Genomic DNA, 18,882 nt, shown 5'->3' on the forward strand with positions numbered 1-18,882 from the left:
ATTTTTCCTTCCTCTCTCCTTCATGTCTGAACATCTCAATCTCCTTTATCTATTTCATTTTCACTCTGTCATTCTAATGCTTATTTTTCCTATTCTTACTCTAAAATCTGTCAAAAGTAATTAAAACCTATACATTTTTTCACATTTTCCTTTCACATCCATGTCATTTAATTTTTTTCCCTTCTCCGTTTTATAGACTACCTACATTTTATTTTCCTTATCCACGACTCCCTTTCGTAAAATTCTTTTTTTCTTCCTCTTCATCTTCTCTTCACAGCAACTTACTCAACTCTCTCATCTATTCTTTAGTTTCATCATTTCTCTTTCAGTTTAGTCTTTTTTTGCGTTCTTGTGGAAACAATAGCGGGTGAGTGAAGTTTTACCGCCCGAGCGAAAACACCCACTTCTAATCAATTTAAAATTCTCAAAAAATTCAGGAATGATTGTGTATCACTGTAGAACAGTCTGTAAAAATTTCAAAAATTTTAATGAAGCAGGTAAAGATTTTGTTTTAATTCAATAACCGCTACATTAATTTACATAACTTTTCAATTTTTCATTTAAGAAAAATTTGAAAGCATCGCCGGTTTTTGAAATAAATAGGATTTGATATTAAAGGGCAAAATTTAGCTATGATTTATTATTAAACTGGGCGGTCAGTTCCACAAAAGAAGTTGACGTAGGTTGTTTATGGTACCCTTTAGGGACTTAAGAATTACTAGAAAAGTGGTCAACAGATGTTTCCCAACAATGAGATATTTATTTATGACACTGCAGTTGTAAATCTTCGTTATTTTTCGCTCTTAATTGGAATAATTCAAAAACGAATAATTATCTTTTGATGCGAATTTCATAAATGTGTTCTTTGAATTAATTGTGAATTATGAGCGTGTACGAAAAAAAAATTTTTTTACTCAAAATCGATTTTTTTAATTTTATGACTGAATTAAGTGATAAAGGAAAATTGATTACACACATTTGAAGTCTTATATCAAGGGAATGTAACCCTAAAGTTTCGTAATTTTTACTAATTTTTTAATGCGGGCGGTAAAACTTGAATCACCCGGTACAATAACTTTCTTGTCTTTCTTGTCTTCAAATATTCTTTCTGACACACCTTGCATTATAAATTTTAACAAATACTGACGACATATTTCGTCAAGAGAGATCATGTCACTGATGAGTTAACGTCAGTGATGTCAACAGTGTTACAGATATACAGGGTGTGCCTTGAGAGGTGCAGTTCACGCGATCACCACATATTTTCATTTTTAGTATGATCAAATTATTTTTTATTTTTTGTGTTGTTCTAACTCTCTTTTCCTTTTGTAAAAAATCTATAACCTAGCTATTGTGATTTTAACCGACTGAACGTAGAGAGTATTATATTTGTATTCTATTTATATTTATTAAATGTTTTATTCATTATTCTGTGTTGTTGACTCATTTCTGTCACATACCAGTTCTGAAAAGTTTGTGAAACTTCTTTCCATTCTATATCTATGTAAACTTGTAAAAAGTCACAGTTCTCACTGACAAATATTTGAAAAAATAAGCTTTGAATTTTGAAAAACTCGAATCTGCTTCAACAAGGTGTTTATATTTTTTTGTCGGCGTTGAAATGTCAGCGACACACGTCCTAGATTGAATTCCTCTTTTGTAAAAGGCCAAGGGGCGTGCCCCTGTAAATTAATAATCGTTAATAAATTCTTTTATTTGCGATTTGCATCCGTAATATCCACTTTTGAGCCGCAACCTGAACCTCCGTCAATAAATCAATGCCTCACAAATATTATATTAATCATTCATCCCACATTGATTTGTCGGAATGAAAATTTAATCCCGTTTTAAAAATAGTGGTAAGTGGACCACTGGCGAAAATCCCCCTTAGAAAATTTGACCGGAGCGCCTCTCCTCTCGTGTCTGCCGCCCAATTAAAACCAACCTCGTTTATTTAAATAGTTTTCGAGCCCCTCGGAAAGTTCATTAAGTCCACGATCTTAATCACGTTGGATGGGCGTAACGCTTCTCGGAAACTTTTTCTTCCCACTGTTAAACAAACAATTTTCGTTGCAGAAAAGTGTTTAGCGCTGGAGAGGCCGTCGGGCGGCGGCAAGGGCAAGAAGATGAGGAAACCTCGAACAATATACTCAAGTCTTCAGCTGCAACAGTTGAACCGGAGATTTCAAAGGACGCAGTACCTGGCCCTCCCCGAAAGGGCCGAGCTGGCGGCCAGCTTAGGCCTGACGCAGACGCAGGTGAGTCGAAGTTTGGCGGCGAGAAGGTGCGTGGCCGGCCTAAGCGCGCGTGTGGAGCGGGCCTAGGCCAGTGCCGGCGCTAATTTATTTCGTTTTAATGAAGAACAAAGCGAGAGGCGAGAGTCGCTGTGAAGTTTTAATAACGGATTAAATATTTATAGTCGACGTAATTTACTTGTACTCGTAGCAATTTGTTTGGGGTTATTAGTGGAGTTAATCGAGGGGCGCCGACGTCGCCGCCGCCGCCGCCGCTGGCCGAGCGACTCCCTTTGACTTTCGCCGATTTACCTGAAATTCGTCGGTAATTAGAATGACAGTAAAGATAAGTCGAAAATAAAATCGACTCTTATCGAATTATAATTAGTAGTTTTACGACAGATAACGAATTTTACAACTACCGGTCGGGCAACCACCTGAATATAAGGAAAAATTTCGATAAAATTAATATTACGATAAAAATACTTTTCGCGAGGTGGGCCCGATAGCGCAGCGGGAAGTCGTAACTAGAACGGGCGTTTTTTGACAAATTGCTCGTTTGCCGCTTGGCGCACACCAAACCTTGTCTATGCTAATAGCGGACGTCGCTGGATACCAACAAATTTCACTTTGTTTGGAATTTTTTCTCTCGCAAACATTCCACCGAATTGCTCGCTAATAATGAGCAATAAATGTTTTTATTGGATATTATTATGCCACGTTCTTGTGAAACATGCACGCAAATATGTTTTCGCATTCATTATTTTTATTGCTCGCTATCAAGGTTTCCCGAGTTGATAATGCACTATGGGAAACGCGGTGACGCACGGCCCTCTCACACCCAAAACGCCAAACAATCCGCGAGCGCTGTCTTTGCTACTTCCAGTGCGATCTAGCCGCGTCCTGTTGCTTCGCGCCAAAAGAACGAATTAAAAACACCGACTCTAATAGCGTAATTACACATAATTGCGCTGCAGTTCTGTTTTCACGTGATTAGTATTAACGCAATCTCGTTATGCGATTTTTTGAAATTCGAAAAAAATTGAAAAAATCATTACTTTAATTGATGACTTGTTAAATACATTTTTTATGGGGTCTCGTAATTATTTCCTGGTTACGAAATAAGGAGTAGCTGGGCTGGAAGGTTAAAATTATTTTTGTTTTGTAACAAAAAATTGTTCAAATGATATTTTTACGTGGAAAAAATAATAAACACTAAAAGTAGAGTTGCTCTGTAATATCTGAACGCTATCATTCTAAATTTGTTCATTTGTCACCTATTTGTCTGCTCCGGTTACCATATGTGTTCAATTGGAGATAAATCTGGTGAGTAAACAGGCTGCGAAACAAGTCGTAATAATTTTTGTTCGATGCAGCGTCGTTGTCTTGCTAAATTACGAAGAGAAGTATTTCTCCTGAGACTCTTAATTAGATGTACCGAGCCATGTCAGATTAATTCATTGTCTTAGCTTGACTCAGACAATTTGACAAACGTCAACTATTATACATTTGGTTTCAGTCTCTCCGATTGTTTTTGTACAATACAAAAGGGATTTTGTATAGTTTTTTTTTTAACCATTCCAGCGTCTTTTAATGTAAATTCTGTCGTATACATACGCGCATTATCTTGTTAAGCGATATTTGTTATCTCTTAGTTTATTCTGCAAACTTTCCAAGCTTATCGAATCCGTGGTCTTAGCTTAACTCATACCCAACAACGATAAACATATGATTTCTACAACTTTTGTAAAAAATAGTTTTTTTTACCTCACAAGCTGTACACGTGGAATGCGTTGTCTTAGCTTACTCCAGGCCGTTACATTTTTATTGTACAGTAATTACGCATCTGCGCAGCCTCCATTAGCTCGTCGCTCATTTGCATTATTATGAACAAACCCTCCATAATTGATGGTACCGGCTGCGGTACCCTCTCGGGCGCCAGGTGTGCCTCGACCACGTGACCGCTAGAATTTTTCGAAATTTCGCAAGCTCCGATCTTATCGTCCCACCGGGTAAATTAATTGAAAAGATAATAAAGCGTGTCGTGACCCTTATAAATAGTAATGCGATCGGCGAATGCCAATAGGAAAATGTGTTGCAACATGCTGGTACTGTTCCAATGATGGATGCGCGGCGGTACTTCCTTGGCACCGCCGGTGGGAAATCGGGAGCGGCGCGGATCGATCGCGGCGCGCGGTGGGAAGCAATTTTTCTTTGTCCTCGGTAATAATAAAAAGAAAGGCCGCAATAATAATATGTATCGAATTAATAATTGTGGGCATGAAATTCGAAATTGCGCTCGGTCCGTTGGCCAGCCAAGTCTTCGCCGGAGCTAATTGTTATTTTGTTTAACGAAGACGATCCGAGACGCACTTGGTCGGCTGCATTTTACAGTACGCTGCCAGGTGAATTAATGATCGCAAGAACAGTAGCTGAGTTAATAAAAGAACTAGGATTGCAGATGAATGGAATCTCGACTCTTCATTTGATTTCAATTTCCTTTTTTTATGGGCTTTTGTTACGAGAGCGGCGCGGTCCTCCGCTTCCAACAGTTGACACGAATCTAATTTTTTGTGGTGGGCCACCGAAAGGAGCCACTTTCTCGGCTGCGGGACATCCGAGGATCGCGACCTGGAAAACACGGACCCAAGGATGTTTCTTCACTCATAGACATCTTGCCCCGCATCAAGAAAATTCACTTTAAATGTTAAATAGCATCCGGGTTTTTAGTTTAATGATCCTTCTTACATAATGGCTCGGTACTCTTGGATTTTATGGCGGGGCAATTAACATTTTTTTTTATTTACAGTGCACGTTAGCAAATCGTAATTAGATCCATATTTTATAATATTTGAAAAATTCAAAGTGCCGCTATCTTCCTCTAATCAACCAGCCATCCTACACGGATTAACGACATCGTTCGCTCAACCAGATTAGTACCTAGGACAGGTGGTAATTAATCGACGGGGGTTAAGCCAAGAAGTCTATTAATTAACACACAAAAGACATATTTGCATTCTTTGCATCTCCAACTCTAGAACGATCACTTCATCTTTCAAGTACGACTAGGTACTCTTCCAAGAAGTTTCTTGAAGGGAATCAATTTTATCCAACTGACTGCTCAGAGTTCCTTGTCTTCCTCGTAGTGAAGCTCTTTACTATACCTACGCTTTTTTACGGAACCTTCTTTCGCCAAATGGTACCAAATGGTACTGTGAATCCTACAAGTGTAAAAAACAGCTTTGGACCCTTTCCACCGCTTTTTCACTACTGCTACTAGGCACTATTAGTACTACTTTTCAACAAAAAGCTCAAATTAATCTTGTTTGACTTAGCACTCTTATTTAGCTTCCTTAATGAATTCTTTGATTTTTTTCAATAGACTGAAGAAGCAGAAACATCTGATCACAAGAAGTAGAGAGAAGAGAGTAGGTACTTCCGGAGAAGTTATTAGAGTTGTTGGTAACTGTCTCCCCAAAAATTTTCGATCAAGCTAATATGTATTTATATTTTCTGCATTGGCATTCGAAAGGTACCACTCTTCATCTTAAGTTATTGATACTATAGCTTTCTGTACTAAAATGGTGACAAAAACACAGAGGATGAAAAACTTTAGTTCAGTAGGTACTTTTTTTATATGTATTTAGAACTAGATTATGTCATTTCTTTTGGTATTCGTTTTGAAGGTAGTACCAAAATACTTCCTTTTCTGATCTTCTGAGTACTTTCAGATGATTCTTGTTCCAAATCAAATTAATTCTATAAAAACTAATTGAGTCTAATTGAGATTCTTTGTACATCTTCGTTACAGAAATATTTTTGAGCTCTGGAATCTTAGAAAAATACAAAATGATCTTTATCCACCCTAACTATAGGTACCTATATTTGTTATTTGCCATCTCAGAAATTTCTGGTTATCCTCAACTCTTTCTCCTTTTCCTTTGAGATGTTCTAAGTACTTCTCGATGGCTTTTTGCCAAGGTACTTTTGTCGGAGTAGGTACCCAAATTTTGTCGTCTTTCATCTAGTGAAGCTCTTCTTCACCTTCTTCAAAGAACTCTTCTCTGACTCTCTTTTTTCAACACTCATCCATCTTCCAAGATATTTTTGAAAAAATTAACCTCTCTTCAACAATTTTCTTCTCTAATTTTATTCAAAAATCCTGAACACTTATTATTTTGGGTACCACTTTTCATTTATTCTCCTCAACATACTGCTATGATCATGATCAACTGCCTGTTGCCTTGGTAATAATTCTTCTCCTCCTCTTCATTGCCACTTCTCCTTCTTGCACTTGCACTTATCAGAAACAATTATTCACACAACCGGTGATAATTGTGTTTCCAGGTACTTTTTCTATCATTTGTTAGTTAAATTGAAAATTAAAACAAATGAAACATTCTTGTACCTTCAAGGGTACCGATATCAGAAACTTTAATTTTCATTTGCAAGTATATCTCTACTGCTTCTTTAAATAATGTCATTACAATACTTGGAATCTACGTTTTATACGAGTTCAAGTATCATAATTTATGCATAACATATCCTTCATATCAATATTTTATGACCCTGGTATATTTTAATGATTAGAATGTAATTATTTATTTACAGGATTTACGTTTTATAACAACATTATTTGGCATCCCAATCACTTCAAAAGAATAATAAAACGATAATAAATAATAACATAGCAAATATAGTTCAATCATTTCGTCAAGCTACGTGTTTAAAGGTTTAGCATTTGAAACCTTAGGCCCTTGGTGCAAAGAAGCCATCGATTTCATTAATGTCATCGGAAACCGACTTATCGCGGAATCAGGCGATTCAACATCAAAGAAATTCTTTTTCGAGAGGATTTCCCTTGCCATTCAACGTGGAAACGCTGCAAGCATTCGGAGCACTTTTCCAGATTCCGCAATATTATCGGAAATTTTTGTATTATAAAATAAGAGAAAATAATATTTTTAGAAGTGTGCAAATTGAAATGTACTAATAATAATTTGTAAGTAAATAAAAAATTGGTTGTAGATTAACGAGGTGGTGCTGTAAGGAAATAGCCTTCTGTAGTAAATAAATCTAATTAAGCGCTTCACCTCGTGAACCAGCTACGACAAAGAAAATAATTTATTGTCGGCTTAATGTGCACAGTAAAATTAGAAATCAGTTAGTTCATAATTGATTTCTTTAATTACGCATTTAAACGTTGATTTAGTGGTAACTAATACTATTTATATGGCCACGAAGTGTTAAATAAATTATCTCGGGGTCTTTTCGCCTTATTTATAAATGATGAGGTTTAAAAGGAAGCGGTATTTGTCCAGGAGCTAATTATATACAGTCGTACTAATCAATTCGGATAAACATACCATTATTTAATTATGCATAACTCACTAAACGACGGATTAAAAACAGTTTAACATCAACAATGATTTAATCGTGTCGTTAATCGAATCGATTATCATCAAAAGTCGATTAGTCCGAAAAATCCTCCGATTCGGTGACGAAAAAATCGCGTTAACAGGCCGCAATTAGCTTACATAATTGAATTAATTCAAGTCGCAATTAAAGACTAATTGCCGGCACCTTTTCTCGGTGTTGTCGCGCGACTTCTGCGCCAGTCTGTACTAATTAGGAGCACAATTTATGAAGCATGGGACCCAGTTGTACAGTAATGGTCAATTAGGAAAGCGCTAAGCTCGCTTCTTTATGGACGCCACCCCGACGACGGCGCCCATAAATAATACGAGGGTTGGGGACACTCCGATCACCTTTCAGACCAAGACTTGTGGCGAATTAATCCCTCCAAGCCCTCTCAATGGGACCTAAATCAGGTGGCGAAAATCTTGTCCCAGTCTAATTAATTAATTTTAAAAGCTCCAAGGCATCTCAATGGGACTTGATCGGGGGTTGAAAAATTTGTAGCGAGTTAGTTAAAGCATTCAGTAATTTGAAAAGCTCTAAGGCGTCTCGATGAGACTTGGGTGGCGTGTTGAAAATTTTGTGGCGGGTTGATTAATTAATAAATTAATTTAAAAAGCTTCAAAGTATCTTGGTTGGGCTGTTGAAAATGTTGTGGCGAGTTGATTAATTAATAAATTAATTTAAAAAGCTTCAAAGTGTCTTGATGGGATTTGGTTGGAGTGTTGAAAATTTTGTGGCGGGTTGATTAATTAATAAATTAATTTAAAAAGCCTCAAAGTGTCTTGGTTGGGCTGTTGAAAATGTTGTGGCGAGTTGATTAATTAATAAATTAATTTAAAAAGCTTCAAAGTGTCTTGATGGGACTTAGTTGGAGTGTTGAAAATTTTGTGGCGGATTGATTAATTAATAAATTAATTTGAAAAGCTTCAAAATGTCTTGATGGGACTTAGTTGGGGTGTTGAAAATTTTGTGGTGGGTCGATTAATTAATAAATTAATTGAAAAAGCTTGAAGGCGTTGAAATTTTTTGGCGAGTTGGTGGCGGGCGAAAGGGTGCAGTTGTATCGGGTGGCGGCGAGCCACCCTCGGCTCCCAATAAATTGTGAGTCGCAGGCAATAATTATTAAATAATGAATACTCTCGAGACGCATGATATATTCAACTCCTCCTCCTTTACGCATTTATTTCAATTTTATATTTATCGAAAGGAAACATGCATTCGCCCCAATACTTTATAAATTATAGCTTAATCGATACCGAAACGGCGGTTCACAAGAAACCAGCGTGAAATATAAATTATTTAAGGGTAAAATATGATAAGTCCATGTTTTCCTTTGGTGAATCTACCCCGTCCCTTTCAAGCTCTTTGTAATTATTGAGCGGCGCGCCCGTTAAGATTTTCGAAACGTTTCAATTTTTCAACGGCTCGGGTTAATAATTAAGTCGTCCGGAGGATCCGGAGAGATGTTTTCCCGGAGCAAGACAAGTGGAGGGTTCGTGCAGGTGATCGCGATCGATTCGACACCAACACATACGGTCATCAATCATTCACGTTGTGGTGGAATTATTTACTCGGCGAGGGGATGTTGCTTCAAAGTTGAGGTTGGGCTGGGTTTAAAGTTAAACTGGCACAATTCGATTTCATTACGATTTCAGGAGGACACGCGAGCTACAGGGCGGGCCAGAAACCTGAAAAAGGGACTCTCTGTTTGGGAAAAAAATTTCATTGTGGTAGACGCACCATAATCACCACAAACATGCTTTTACCGCGCGAGGGCGCACATTGGGCTGTTAAAATATAGCGCGACAAAAACAGCTTGGCACATGGCTGATGCATGCAGAGTGGACTGAAATCCCTCCCAATAGCGGAGCGCTTCAAGTACCAACAATCCTAGGTATCCTTGTCTTACAGACACTATCTCGTTTCCTCTCCTGCGCATTTAATGTGCCAAGCTATTTTTGCCAAGCTGTAGCGAAATTAGAATCCAGGCGCAACCGTTTTTTGTGGAAAGAGACAAAGGCAAAGGAAAACATGTTTTGTTTGGAAAAACTTCTGCGCGATCGGATAAAATGTACCCATTTTGAAACGTGCAGGATAAAGATGTAGGTTCAACGCAGTGCAATCTAGATTGCAATGCAAGTGGTCTTGGAACGATGAACATCTTCGACACCCGATAAAAACATGATCAAAATGTGCATTTCGCGCGAAGATTTTGAAGAGAAACAGTTTTGGAATGGTTTCGAGTCCTAATTTCTCCGGAGCACGTCGCAGCTTCACGCTCTTGTACTCCGGTAATTAAGAAAAAACTCTTTTCTAATAGGACGGTCGTGACCGACGTCACCTCTGTGGGAAACCAGAGGAGCACTTTAGGAAAGCTGCAGTTGTGTGAACCCATGGCGTCGGCAGCCATCTTTAATGACTTCTTCGTTTGTTTCCCGGTCGTTGTGTCGGTGTTTTTGTGCGTTAATTCTAGAGTCGAAAACTACCAAGATGGCGTCTCTTTGATTTCCTCGTGAAAACCGGCCATTAGCGCGTTATAATTATTCCCGAGCCCGACCGACCGGTGGCCAGTGGCTCTCAAGTCATAACAGATCAAACGAAGAAAGCTGTTATTAGCGCGTCGTGTTAAGTGAAGCACGCAGATCAACAACAGATGTCGCGGCTGGCGCGCCGGTGGCTCCGCCAAATCCGAACTTCAACCCGTCATTACCCATTGTGGAACCGTCAAATTCGATCCAAAAACGAGCTGGGGGCGGCGATCGACCCAAAATCGAGACGCGGCTGTGTCACTGAACCTTTTCGCTTTTCGGCTCGCATCCCATCAATTAAAATGAGTCAACGTGTATGGTATAAATTATGGACGGAGGGCCCGACACCATAGACGGTCGGGGCATTCAGCAGCGGCGCTCGTGGCAACGCGATGTACTAATTATAGGGAACTGAAAACCTTTGACATCTGACCTGATCCACTAACGAGCTATCGACGGGCGTTTTGTTACCAGAATTGCTTGGCTATGAGTGCGTATGTGCGTTGCACGGAGGGTCCTTGTTATTACAGCGGACACTAAAAAGTCCGCCTTAAGGCTCACCCACACCGCACAAGACAATACATGCACGCACCCTTCCGTCTCAACCAATCGCGCGCTCGTCCCGCGTCACGTGACACAAAATTTATTCCAAACTTGAAACTACAACACTGATGCCACGTTTTTTGCCTTGCGCTCGTGTGGTTTGGGCTTTAGGAGCGCAATTTTCTTCTTTGTTGGCCCAGTTCCTGCGCTCCGATCGTGTCTTGAAATAATTGAAGGGAATGCGTAACTAACAGGTGCTTTGAATTTGATCCGGGCTTCCGACATATAACAAGGTCAATATTTTTACACGAGAGTATTGGCGGGGAATGGCTTAATAACCCGCCAAGACTTGCACAAAGCTCCACGATTCTAACGATCGCAAAAATTTTAAATTTGGACAGTTTTTGACAGCTCTGCGGCTCAGTTTTAACAAAACAAGTTTGGCACCACAACTTATTTTTCCAAAATTTTGAAAAAATTTTTGGGGACAAACTAAAATTCTACACCAGATTGTTTGTGACGTTCTATCTTTATTTCGTTTTTGAGCACCCACAAGGTCAGATAAGCCCACCGGTAATAATGATGATAATAATTGCACTAGAAACACTGTAGATAGAAATAAAGTGGTACTGTTTGCTGGTTATTCCAGGAATTCATTAATTACTTTCATTTTTATGCACTTTAATTGGCACAAATATACTTTGCAAGGCAATTATTATGGGAACTGCGGTACTAACTGGAAGTCGGAGTGAGTGAAGAATTTTCTTCAAAACACCTGTTAATAGCTTTTGTTGTTCTTTTGCCATTCCGTGTCGGCCGACTCTGAAACACAACATATCTGGAACGGTCACGTTCTTGTTCCAATTATGTTTATTTAACTTTTGAATTATTTTCTATGTCGGAACCTTCAGCTGTTCGGGTTTTCCCCACATGACATCTTCAATTAGTGAATGTTACGGTTCCGGAGTCGGCAATTAAGACGTAGAATTTGGGAAAGAGCATGTCAGTTGTGGAACGGAGCCAAGATTGACACCGGAATTACAAGAATTAGATTAAGCCGCTTAATTGAATTTCTAATTAAGCTACTTGGCATCCCAAATTCTACAAAAGTTTTGCTTCCGACGTTTTAGAGAAACTATCTTTAATTGTCTCCCTAAAACCATAAATAAAATAATCGAGAATAACAATACATATATCAGGCGTTCAAATGAAAACTAGGCTGAAAAACTAATCCACTTGCAACAGTGTAAAGTTTGAATTTCCCGCCGTTTGACACGAATGACATTTGTTTATTTATGTTCAACCGGCACATAATTGAACATGCGCAAACATGAAGATGCTTGCTTCGAGAATAGGAATCGTTAGTTATTCTATTTTTAATGCAAAACATTGCAAAGAAAGAAAAAAAAACAGTAAGATTTTAGGTTAGCTGTCAACATGCTCTAATTGCAACTGTCAATTTACACTTTAAAAAAGCAAAACAATTGACGGTTTTCAACGCCTTCCCAGCCCAGGATTTCATTTGTAACGCTCGATACTTTTCTGTCGTCTCTAATGTATCGTTTGCTACTTGGTTTAGTCCAGAAATTTCTGTTTTCAAATGTATATTTAATTTTAAAAATTTCATTCTTTTCGAGTTTACGATTTGAGATGTTTTGAAAATTCGAAAAAACTTGATTTATTGAAAATAATAATAATAATATTTCTGCGTTGTTTCTAAAATATTGTTACGTTGCTTAGACCTGTCGAAATGTAATTTTAAAATGTGTAAATATAATTAAGAGAAATGATTCGGATTTGGGGTTTTTGAAAATTCCCCAAAAATGTGAATGTTTTGAAATGATTGGAGCAAGAAGCATCGCTTGAGCAGATGGAATCGGATAAATTGAAAAAAGCTTTCTAGTCAGAGGAGAAGAGAAGTTGCCACAAACAATCTGCAAGAAAAAAATAGCAAAAAGTGTGAGAATCGAAGTAAAAGTGTTGTGAAGTGAAAGATTGAACACTTCTGTCTTGTTTCTAATTTTCGCCTGGGACGTTTTCTTTTTTAGCGTCCTGGATTAGGCGAAAAGGTTAACGAATCGTTGATTCGTTAATAATGCATCTAATTATTGTATTGGTGAGTTTTTATTGTGGGTAAATATGGAAGAAAGCGAAGATTAATTGGTGGAGCCGTGGGAGCGGTCATCTGGGTCCGTCGCGGGCGAACCCTTGGCGGCGTGAACGAGTAGCACAAGAGAAGCAGATGCCGGTGCTGGCAAAATCCGTTACAAGAAGTTTTAGATAAAATAGTTGTTTTATTACTGTGTAGATCATGCCTAAAAAAGAAAAATACTTTTATGCCTTTTTAATTGCAACAAAACAAGTTTCCAGCCGACCAGCTGGGTCGTCGGTCCGGCCTCGACCATTAATCTCCCGGCCTGCTGCGATTCGAATCTGATACATCCCAGGACGAAATTACACGTTACCAAAGAAAATATAATAATAAATTCCGATAATTATCGTTATTAAACACTGAAAATATGTTTTATTATGTTTGCTCGTAATTTTTCACCGGCAAAATATGCAATTTTCCAGTAGTCGTTACTGTCATGACGTATTAATCAATCTGCGCCCGATCCGCTCGTTTTTTCCGCCGCTTTATCGGCGGCGGTCCGGAGGCGGCGCGACAAAAACTGGCCCAGAATGGCGGCCTATTCGAATTGCAAATCAGCCGGGAACGACATTTGTATGCGAGTGTTGTGGTGGCACCACTGACACCTCATCTGTCAATATAACTTATTCCGGCGGAGTCGCGTCTCAATCGGGGAAAGCTCCGGGAAAGCATTGTGTTTTCCTAATTGCGTCCAATTAATCGAGATGATGATGACGGTCTTCAATAAAACGAAACGACGGAAGTGCGCTGGATTTTATTGTTTTATGGGACAGGTGCTGGGAAGATTTCCGAAGTAATTTATGGCGACTTTTCGAAAGTTTTTACAGTTTGGCGTAAAGGCGTAATAAAAGATGGGCCGCGACGCGCCTAGATCGATCGGAAAACGAATTAACTCGAATTAATGAGAAGATATATAAAACCATTACGAGAGCGAGTCCGCCTTCCAGTTAATCACGTTACCAACTTAGCGAGTTTCCCACCATCGATTGAAATATTCGTGGCCCAAATGAGTTCCCGGCTTAATTATTTTTCTGGAAAGCCGGACTAATCGCTCCGGCGAGGCTCCGGTGCGCACATCGACAGCTTAAATGACCCACAAACACCTGACACCAAACCTGTGCAGAAAAGCTTCGAGGGTGCAGGGACGGACAAATTAAATGCCCCGAGGGGGCCTCGAGGGAGAGGCTACGTCGGATACGAATGTTTTTTTTCCTCTCCAAATGTGACACCTGATCTGCGGTTGCGGTTCCAAAGTGGCCGAAGCTTCTCGCGTACAGAGATGGACAAGTTTAATGTGATCCTGTCAAGCTTTGGAAGGATCTGATACAAATGCTTTTGAACAAATTAAAAGCGAAATTCAATCTGATGTTGCTAAAAGCTTCTCAGGTACAGAGAAAGACAAATTGAATGAGTCTTGACGGGACAGCAGAGCGAGAAAGAGAGATTACAACTAGTACAAAGTGTTTTCAAGAAGGAAACAACAAATTGGTAGCTTGTTTAGCTCAAATTGAGAATCTTTCTTCTTGGCCGCGAAATCCTTTAACATCCTCGAGGTTGTGCTGCCTCGGCCGCAAGCGCCCTCGGCGACAATTTTTCTCTCGGTACGATTGATTTCGTGGCCTTGATATACAAATAACTATTCATTTAGATTCTTTTTTAGCTAACTGGACAGAATTTTGGTCTTTTGTTGCGCTTTTCGTAATTTCTCCAAAAAAATTCAAATACGAACAATCTTCAAAATACCACGAGAAGCCAACACATTTTATTAAAAACAAATATCTCTTTTGACATATTAAACTATCTAGGATTTTAACAGGACCTCTCATCATCCTGCGCAGCACCAACATAAACCTAAATGTTTGTATCACACAAAGGAAGTCGCCAGTTTGGTTTCCAGATCTAACACCCTTGAATTTCATCTGGTTTAATTAAAACTAGACCACTTTGGATAACTTCTTGACAAAGATTTTTTGTGAATAATCTAAATGAAGCTTCTTCGGGAAGATTTTGACATAAAAATGCGATTCCAAAAAATATAGTTACTGTTTAGCACCAATTCGACTTTTTCACAGCAACTGAAGATTTTTTAACATTTTGTTCAGATCTTAAAGATAGAATTTAACACAGTATGCGTTTCTTCATTGGATAAAGACAATAAAATGGATGCAATAACAGTCTCAGCTAATGAATGTTTCTATTTTATTTCAACTGATTTTAATTATTTGTTTCGTTAATTTCGGAATCGATCGCGCTTCGAGAAGAGCCCATCACGTGATGTCAGTCCCGTATGAATCCCGTGCACCTCGAGCCCCGCCCATGCTCTTCTATCTGCGTAAAAAATCAAGTCGCTTGGCCACCATCTTCTCGAGCATTAGTATCGGTAGCCTCCTCGCGGGGCCCCGTGGCTGCCGCGTCATCGCGCCTGCCTCCGACTGTACAGCTAAATTTTATCGGAGGTGGACCGGGTGGCATCTCGTTTCTTTTCCCCAGACTTGTAGGCAGTGTTTGCCCAAAAGCAATTTCAAAACCTCAAAATATAAACGTAAACGGTCTCGTGCGTGAACGCCGTCTGGACACGAAACGGGCCCCAAACCGTCCCGATTTTAGAGCGTATTTTTGCCTGTTATAAATCGACGCGAGGTATACATGTCCAATGGGCGTTCCTGAATTATTCTTTTCTCTTCCAACTCGTGAGGTTATGCAAGCAATATGGGCGGTGAAGTACACTCACCACGAAAAACATAGACGTACAGTCGACGCCAACACCGGAGCGAGACGGCACAGTCGCCGCCAAAAACTGCCAACAAAACCGAGCGATTTGTCAATTTGCGATTAAAGCAGAGGCGCTGGAGAGGAGCGCTGGGGGCCTTGGGCCCGGAGGAAGCGCTTTTGAAATTCGCCGTGTCGTCATTTCCTCGTGATTGAAAAAACATTTTATTGTCATTTTATCATGCACCGTAAAAAATGAAATGATTTGTTGTCCGGTACGTAATTAAGCGATACAGTTTGCTGAACATGAGGACTAAACTAGTGTTTACGGTGTGTGGAAATTGGATTTTAAAAGGGGCGCATTCAAACGTTCGCTAATGCGATTTCGCATAAATTACAGCTTGCATCATGCTACAACGTCAATCCTGGAACATTATCACCTCGAATTGTCCGTTCTGCTGGACGAAGAGCTCGTTCCAGCCGTCGGCGCTTTCGAAAATATTTAACAGATGCGCCTAGATAACGTCTAATTTGGGCGAAACACCTAAAGCCACGACCACAAGACCAGAATTTACACATAACTGGACAACACGTCATTATTTTTTACGGCTTGAATGAGATATCGATGGACTAGATTCGACAGTCGATATGTTTTTTCTCTTGGTGCATTTAAATACTGCTCTTCGTGGAAGACATTAAAAGCTACTGTTAGGAGTTATCTGGAAATTGCCGGTTAAGTGAGCGGTCGAGTGTTAAGAGTCAAGAAATGTAACGACGGAAAAAATGTGCAGTCGCTGTGACTTAAGTCTGTCCGCGAGTGGCTTAGCAGTCGTGTAGAAAGAAGCTAAGCTAGGCGGACGTCAAAGATAAGTCCACTTTAATCGACTCTCGCAAAGTGATGTTTCAATTGGATTAAAATATTCATTGAAAGAGACTTTACTCAGCTGTAATAAAAAATCTGTATCATTTTCATTATGTGCCAAAATCTTGAGAAGGGCCCATCACGTGATGTCAGCCGCGTATGAATAATGTGTATCTCGCGGCCCCGCCCATCCTCTTTTCATTTCCCGCTCAAGTTTTCTTTACCTCAACTGGAAGAAGTTGTTTCCCCAAATACTTTTACCAATACCTATACAGAGTGTTCATATTTTTTGCGACTTTTTCCCTCGCACCGGTCCAAATACCACTTTTGTATTTAATTTTGGTCTAACTGTTTGGTACTTTTTACGACGTGGTTTGACGTTTTTACAACTGGTCTTATCTCTTTTATTGTTCTGTTAATTAATTTGTTTATTATTTATGACAAATTAACAAATACCTTATCAAATCAACAGTCTACCACAATAAAATTTGTAAAAAGGAACACGCGGTCATAAACAACAGCCGAAGTAATAAATTTAGTAGAAAATCCTAACGACCGTACCTACGTCAGATTTGACATCAACTTGTTTCGAGCACTTGGGCGAGATCGTTTTTGCAGTGAGATCGTAATTAATTAGCAGAAGTCGAGGGGCTGATGGTATCTTGGCACTCAAGTTTCTGTCACTTCCTGCGGAACCCTCGCACGGAGCTCGACTCGGCCCCGGCCAATAACTCTTTTCGTCGGAATTCCGTCGGCGATTTACGACCTCCTGAAGAACACCGTCTCAAACCGGCGACGTTTTTATTCACCATTACAGAGGAAGACGATAAATTAGAGGTGTAACAGATAAAAATGTCCGCTGACGTTTATAATTATTGCTTTATCAAAATTGAAATTTGTTAACAATTAGACAGCTAAATTACAATCCACGGACGTTTTATTGGATTTCGACGGAGATTCCCCAAAGCTCCGAACGAATCCCGAACTCTCCCGTTTCTTTTATTACTTATTCATTTATGGTGATGTATGTGCGTCGTAAAGCGGACTTTATGGAAAACTCGCATCGATTTTTTTATCGCCGTGGAAAATTCCCGCGACCATTGGTCGCTCAAGGAAAACTACGGGGACGCCCCACGTCGGACCCATCGCCCCGGGTGGTGGTAAGTTATACGGGTGCCACACGCAACGCAGTTTACTTACCCGGAGTCCGCATTTGCGCCGCACCCGGAAGAACCCACCAAAACGAAAATTCCGGAGCCAAATCGCGACATTTTCCGTTCGTTATTGATGGCGCGAGGACGCTTTGCGTATCCTGTAACGGGCGTGACGCAAATTGCTGGTAGCTGGATATAATTGTCGAAACAATTATCTCCGTTGAATTAATCTCGGTTTGAAGTTAATCGTCTTTTGTTTCATTAAGGAGATAGTGCAACGAAACAAAACTCAACTTTGAATAAATTTAATAAATGAATAACAATAAAACTCGTATAATTTGAATTTTTTGTAGGTTTGTTCACTCTCTGCTGTTGAAAAATAAAAGTACTGAATGAAATGTCAAAGCGTGCCACGGCCTGCGTTTGTAAAAAGAGAAAATCACGTGGTCACAATTTATTTTTGAACGCTCGCTACTTTGGTAATTAAGAGAAACTTGAATTGAAATGTACACAGTGGTCTCTCAGAGAGATGTTGTGTTGTGTTTTCAAATAAAAATGTGAAATTAAATTGGTCACGAAGAGTGAAATTTTTAGATTAGAAAAAAAAAAATTTTTCGTGTGGTTTTGGTTTTTAACGTAATGGTAAAATCTGAAAAATTATTTTTCAATAAAATTAAACACTACTGGAGTCATTTAAAAAAATGACATTGCAGATTATGAAAGTTTTCTGGAAATACATATACAGAGTGATTCAAAAATAATATTCGGCATCGATACCTATATGTATCTTCAAATCACACTTTCACACATAAAAAAATAAATCAGCTTCCTAAGGCTTCAATTTTTTGATTAATAATTATTTCGTCTTTTCATAATTACATTTTTTTTTTCAAAATTTTGTTATACATAGTGTTTCAATAACAAGCTTTTTATTAGTTTAATAAGTGGTTGCCTGGGTGTCTACTTAGGTGTACAAATTAAGATGTAAGAGTGTAAAAGTTGTAACGGGTGTGACTTACAAGAATTAATTTTGGTTCAGAATTAATATTCTTTTGTTTCGTTAGGAAACAAAATAGGAATCTGAATAAATTTATCGAACGTAGAATTTCCATTGTACGTTTCAGCCGGTTTAGATTCTCTAGAATGTGGTTTTTTCTTTTTTTTTTTGAAAAATACATGAATTAAGCTTTAGTGAAGATTACTAAAAGCTTGTCAAAATATTTAATTACCGAAGAATGATAGAGTAGACTCAATAATAAAAAGTACACATCACGTGGTG

The 18,882-nt window shown here is 39.0% G+C and overlaps 1 protein-coding gene across 1 annotated transcript in view; it reads left to right on the forward strand.

The window, feature by feature from the left end:
- Positions 1 to 18,882, forward strand: part of LOC138123856 (homeotic protein distal-less-like) — a 60,985-nt gene that overhangs the window by 17,919 nt on the left and 24,184 nt on the right. The window contains exon 2 of the mRNA XM_069038692.1: positions 2,077 to 2,258. Coding sequence (XP_068894793.1) covers positions 2,077 to 2,258 — 182 coding nt within the window. The remainder of the gene's footprint in view (positions 1 to 2,076; positions 2,259 to 18,882) is intronic.

This window comes from Tenebrio molitor, chromosome 2, assembly GCF_963966145.1.
Source record: "Tenebrio molitor chromosome 2, icTenMoli1.1, whole genome shotgun sequence".
NCBI lineage: Eukaryota > Metazoa > Arthropoda > Insecta > Coleoptera > Tenebrionidae > Tenebrio > Tenebrio molitor.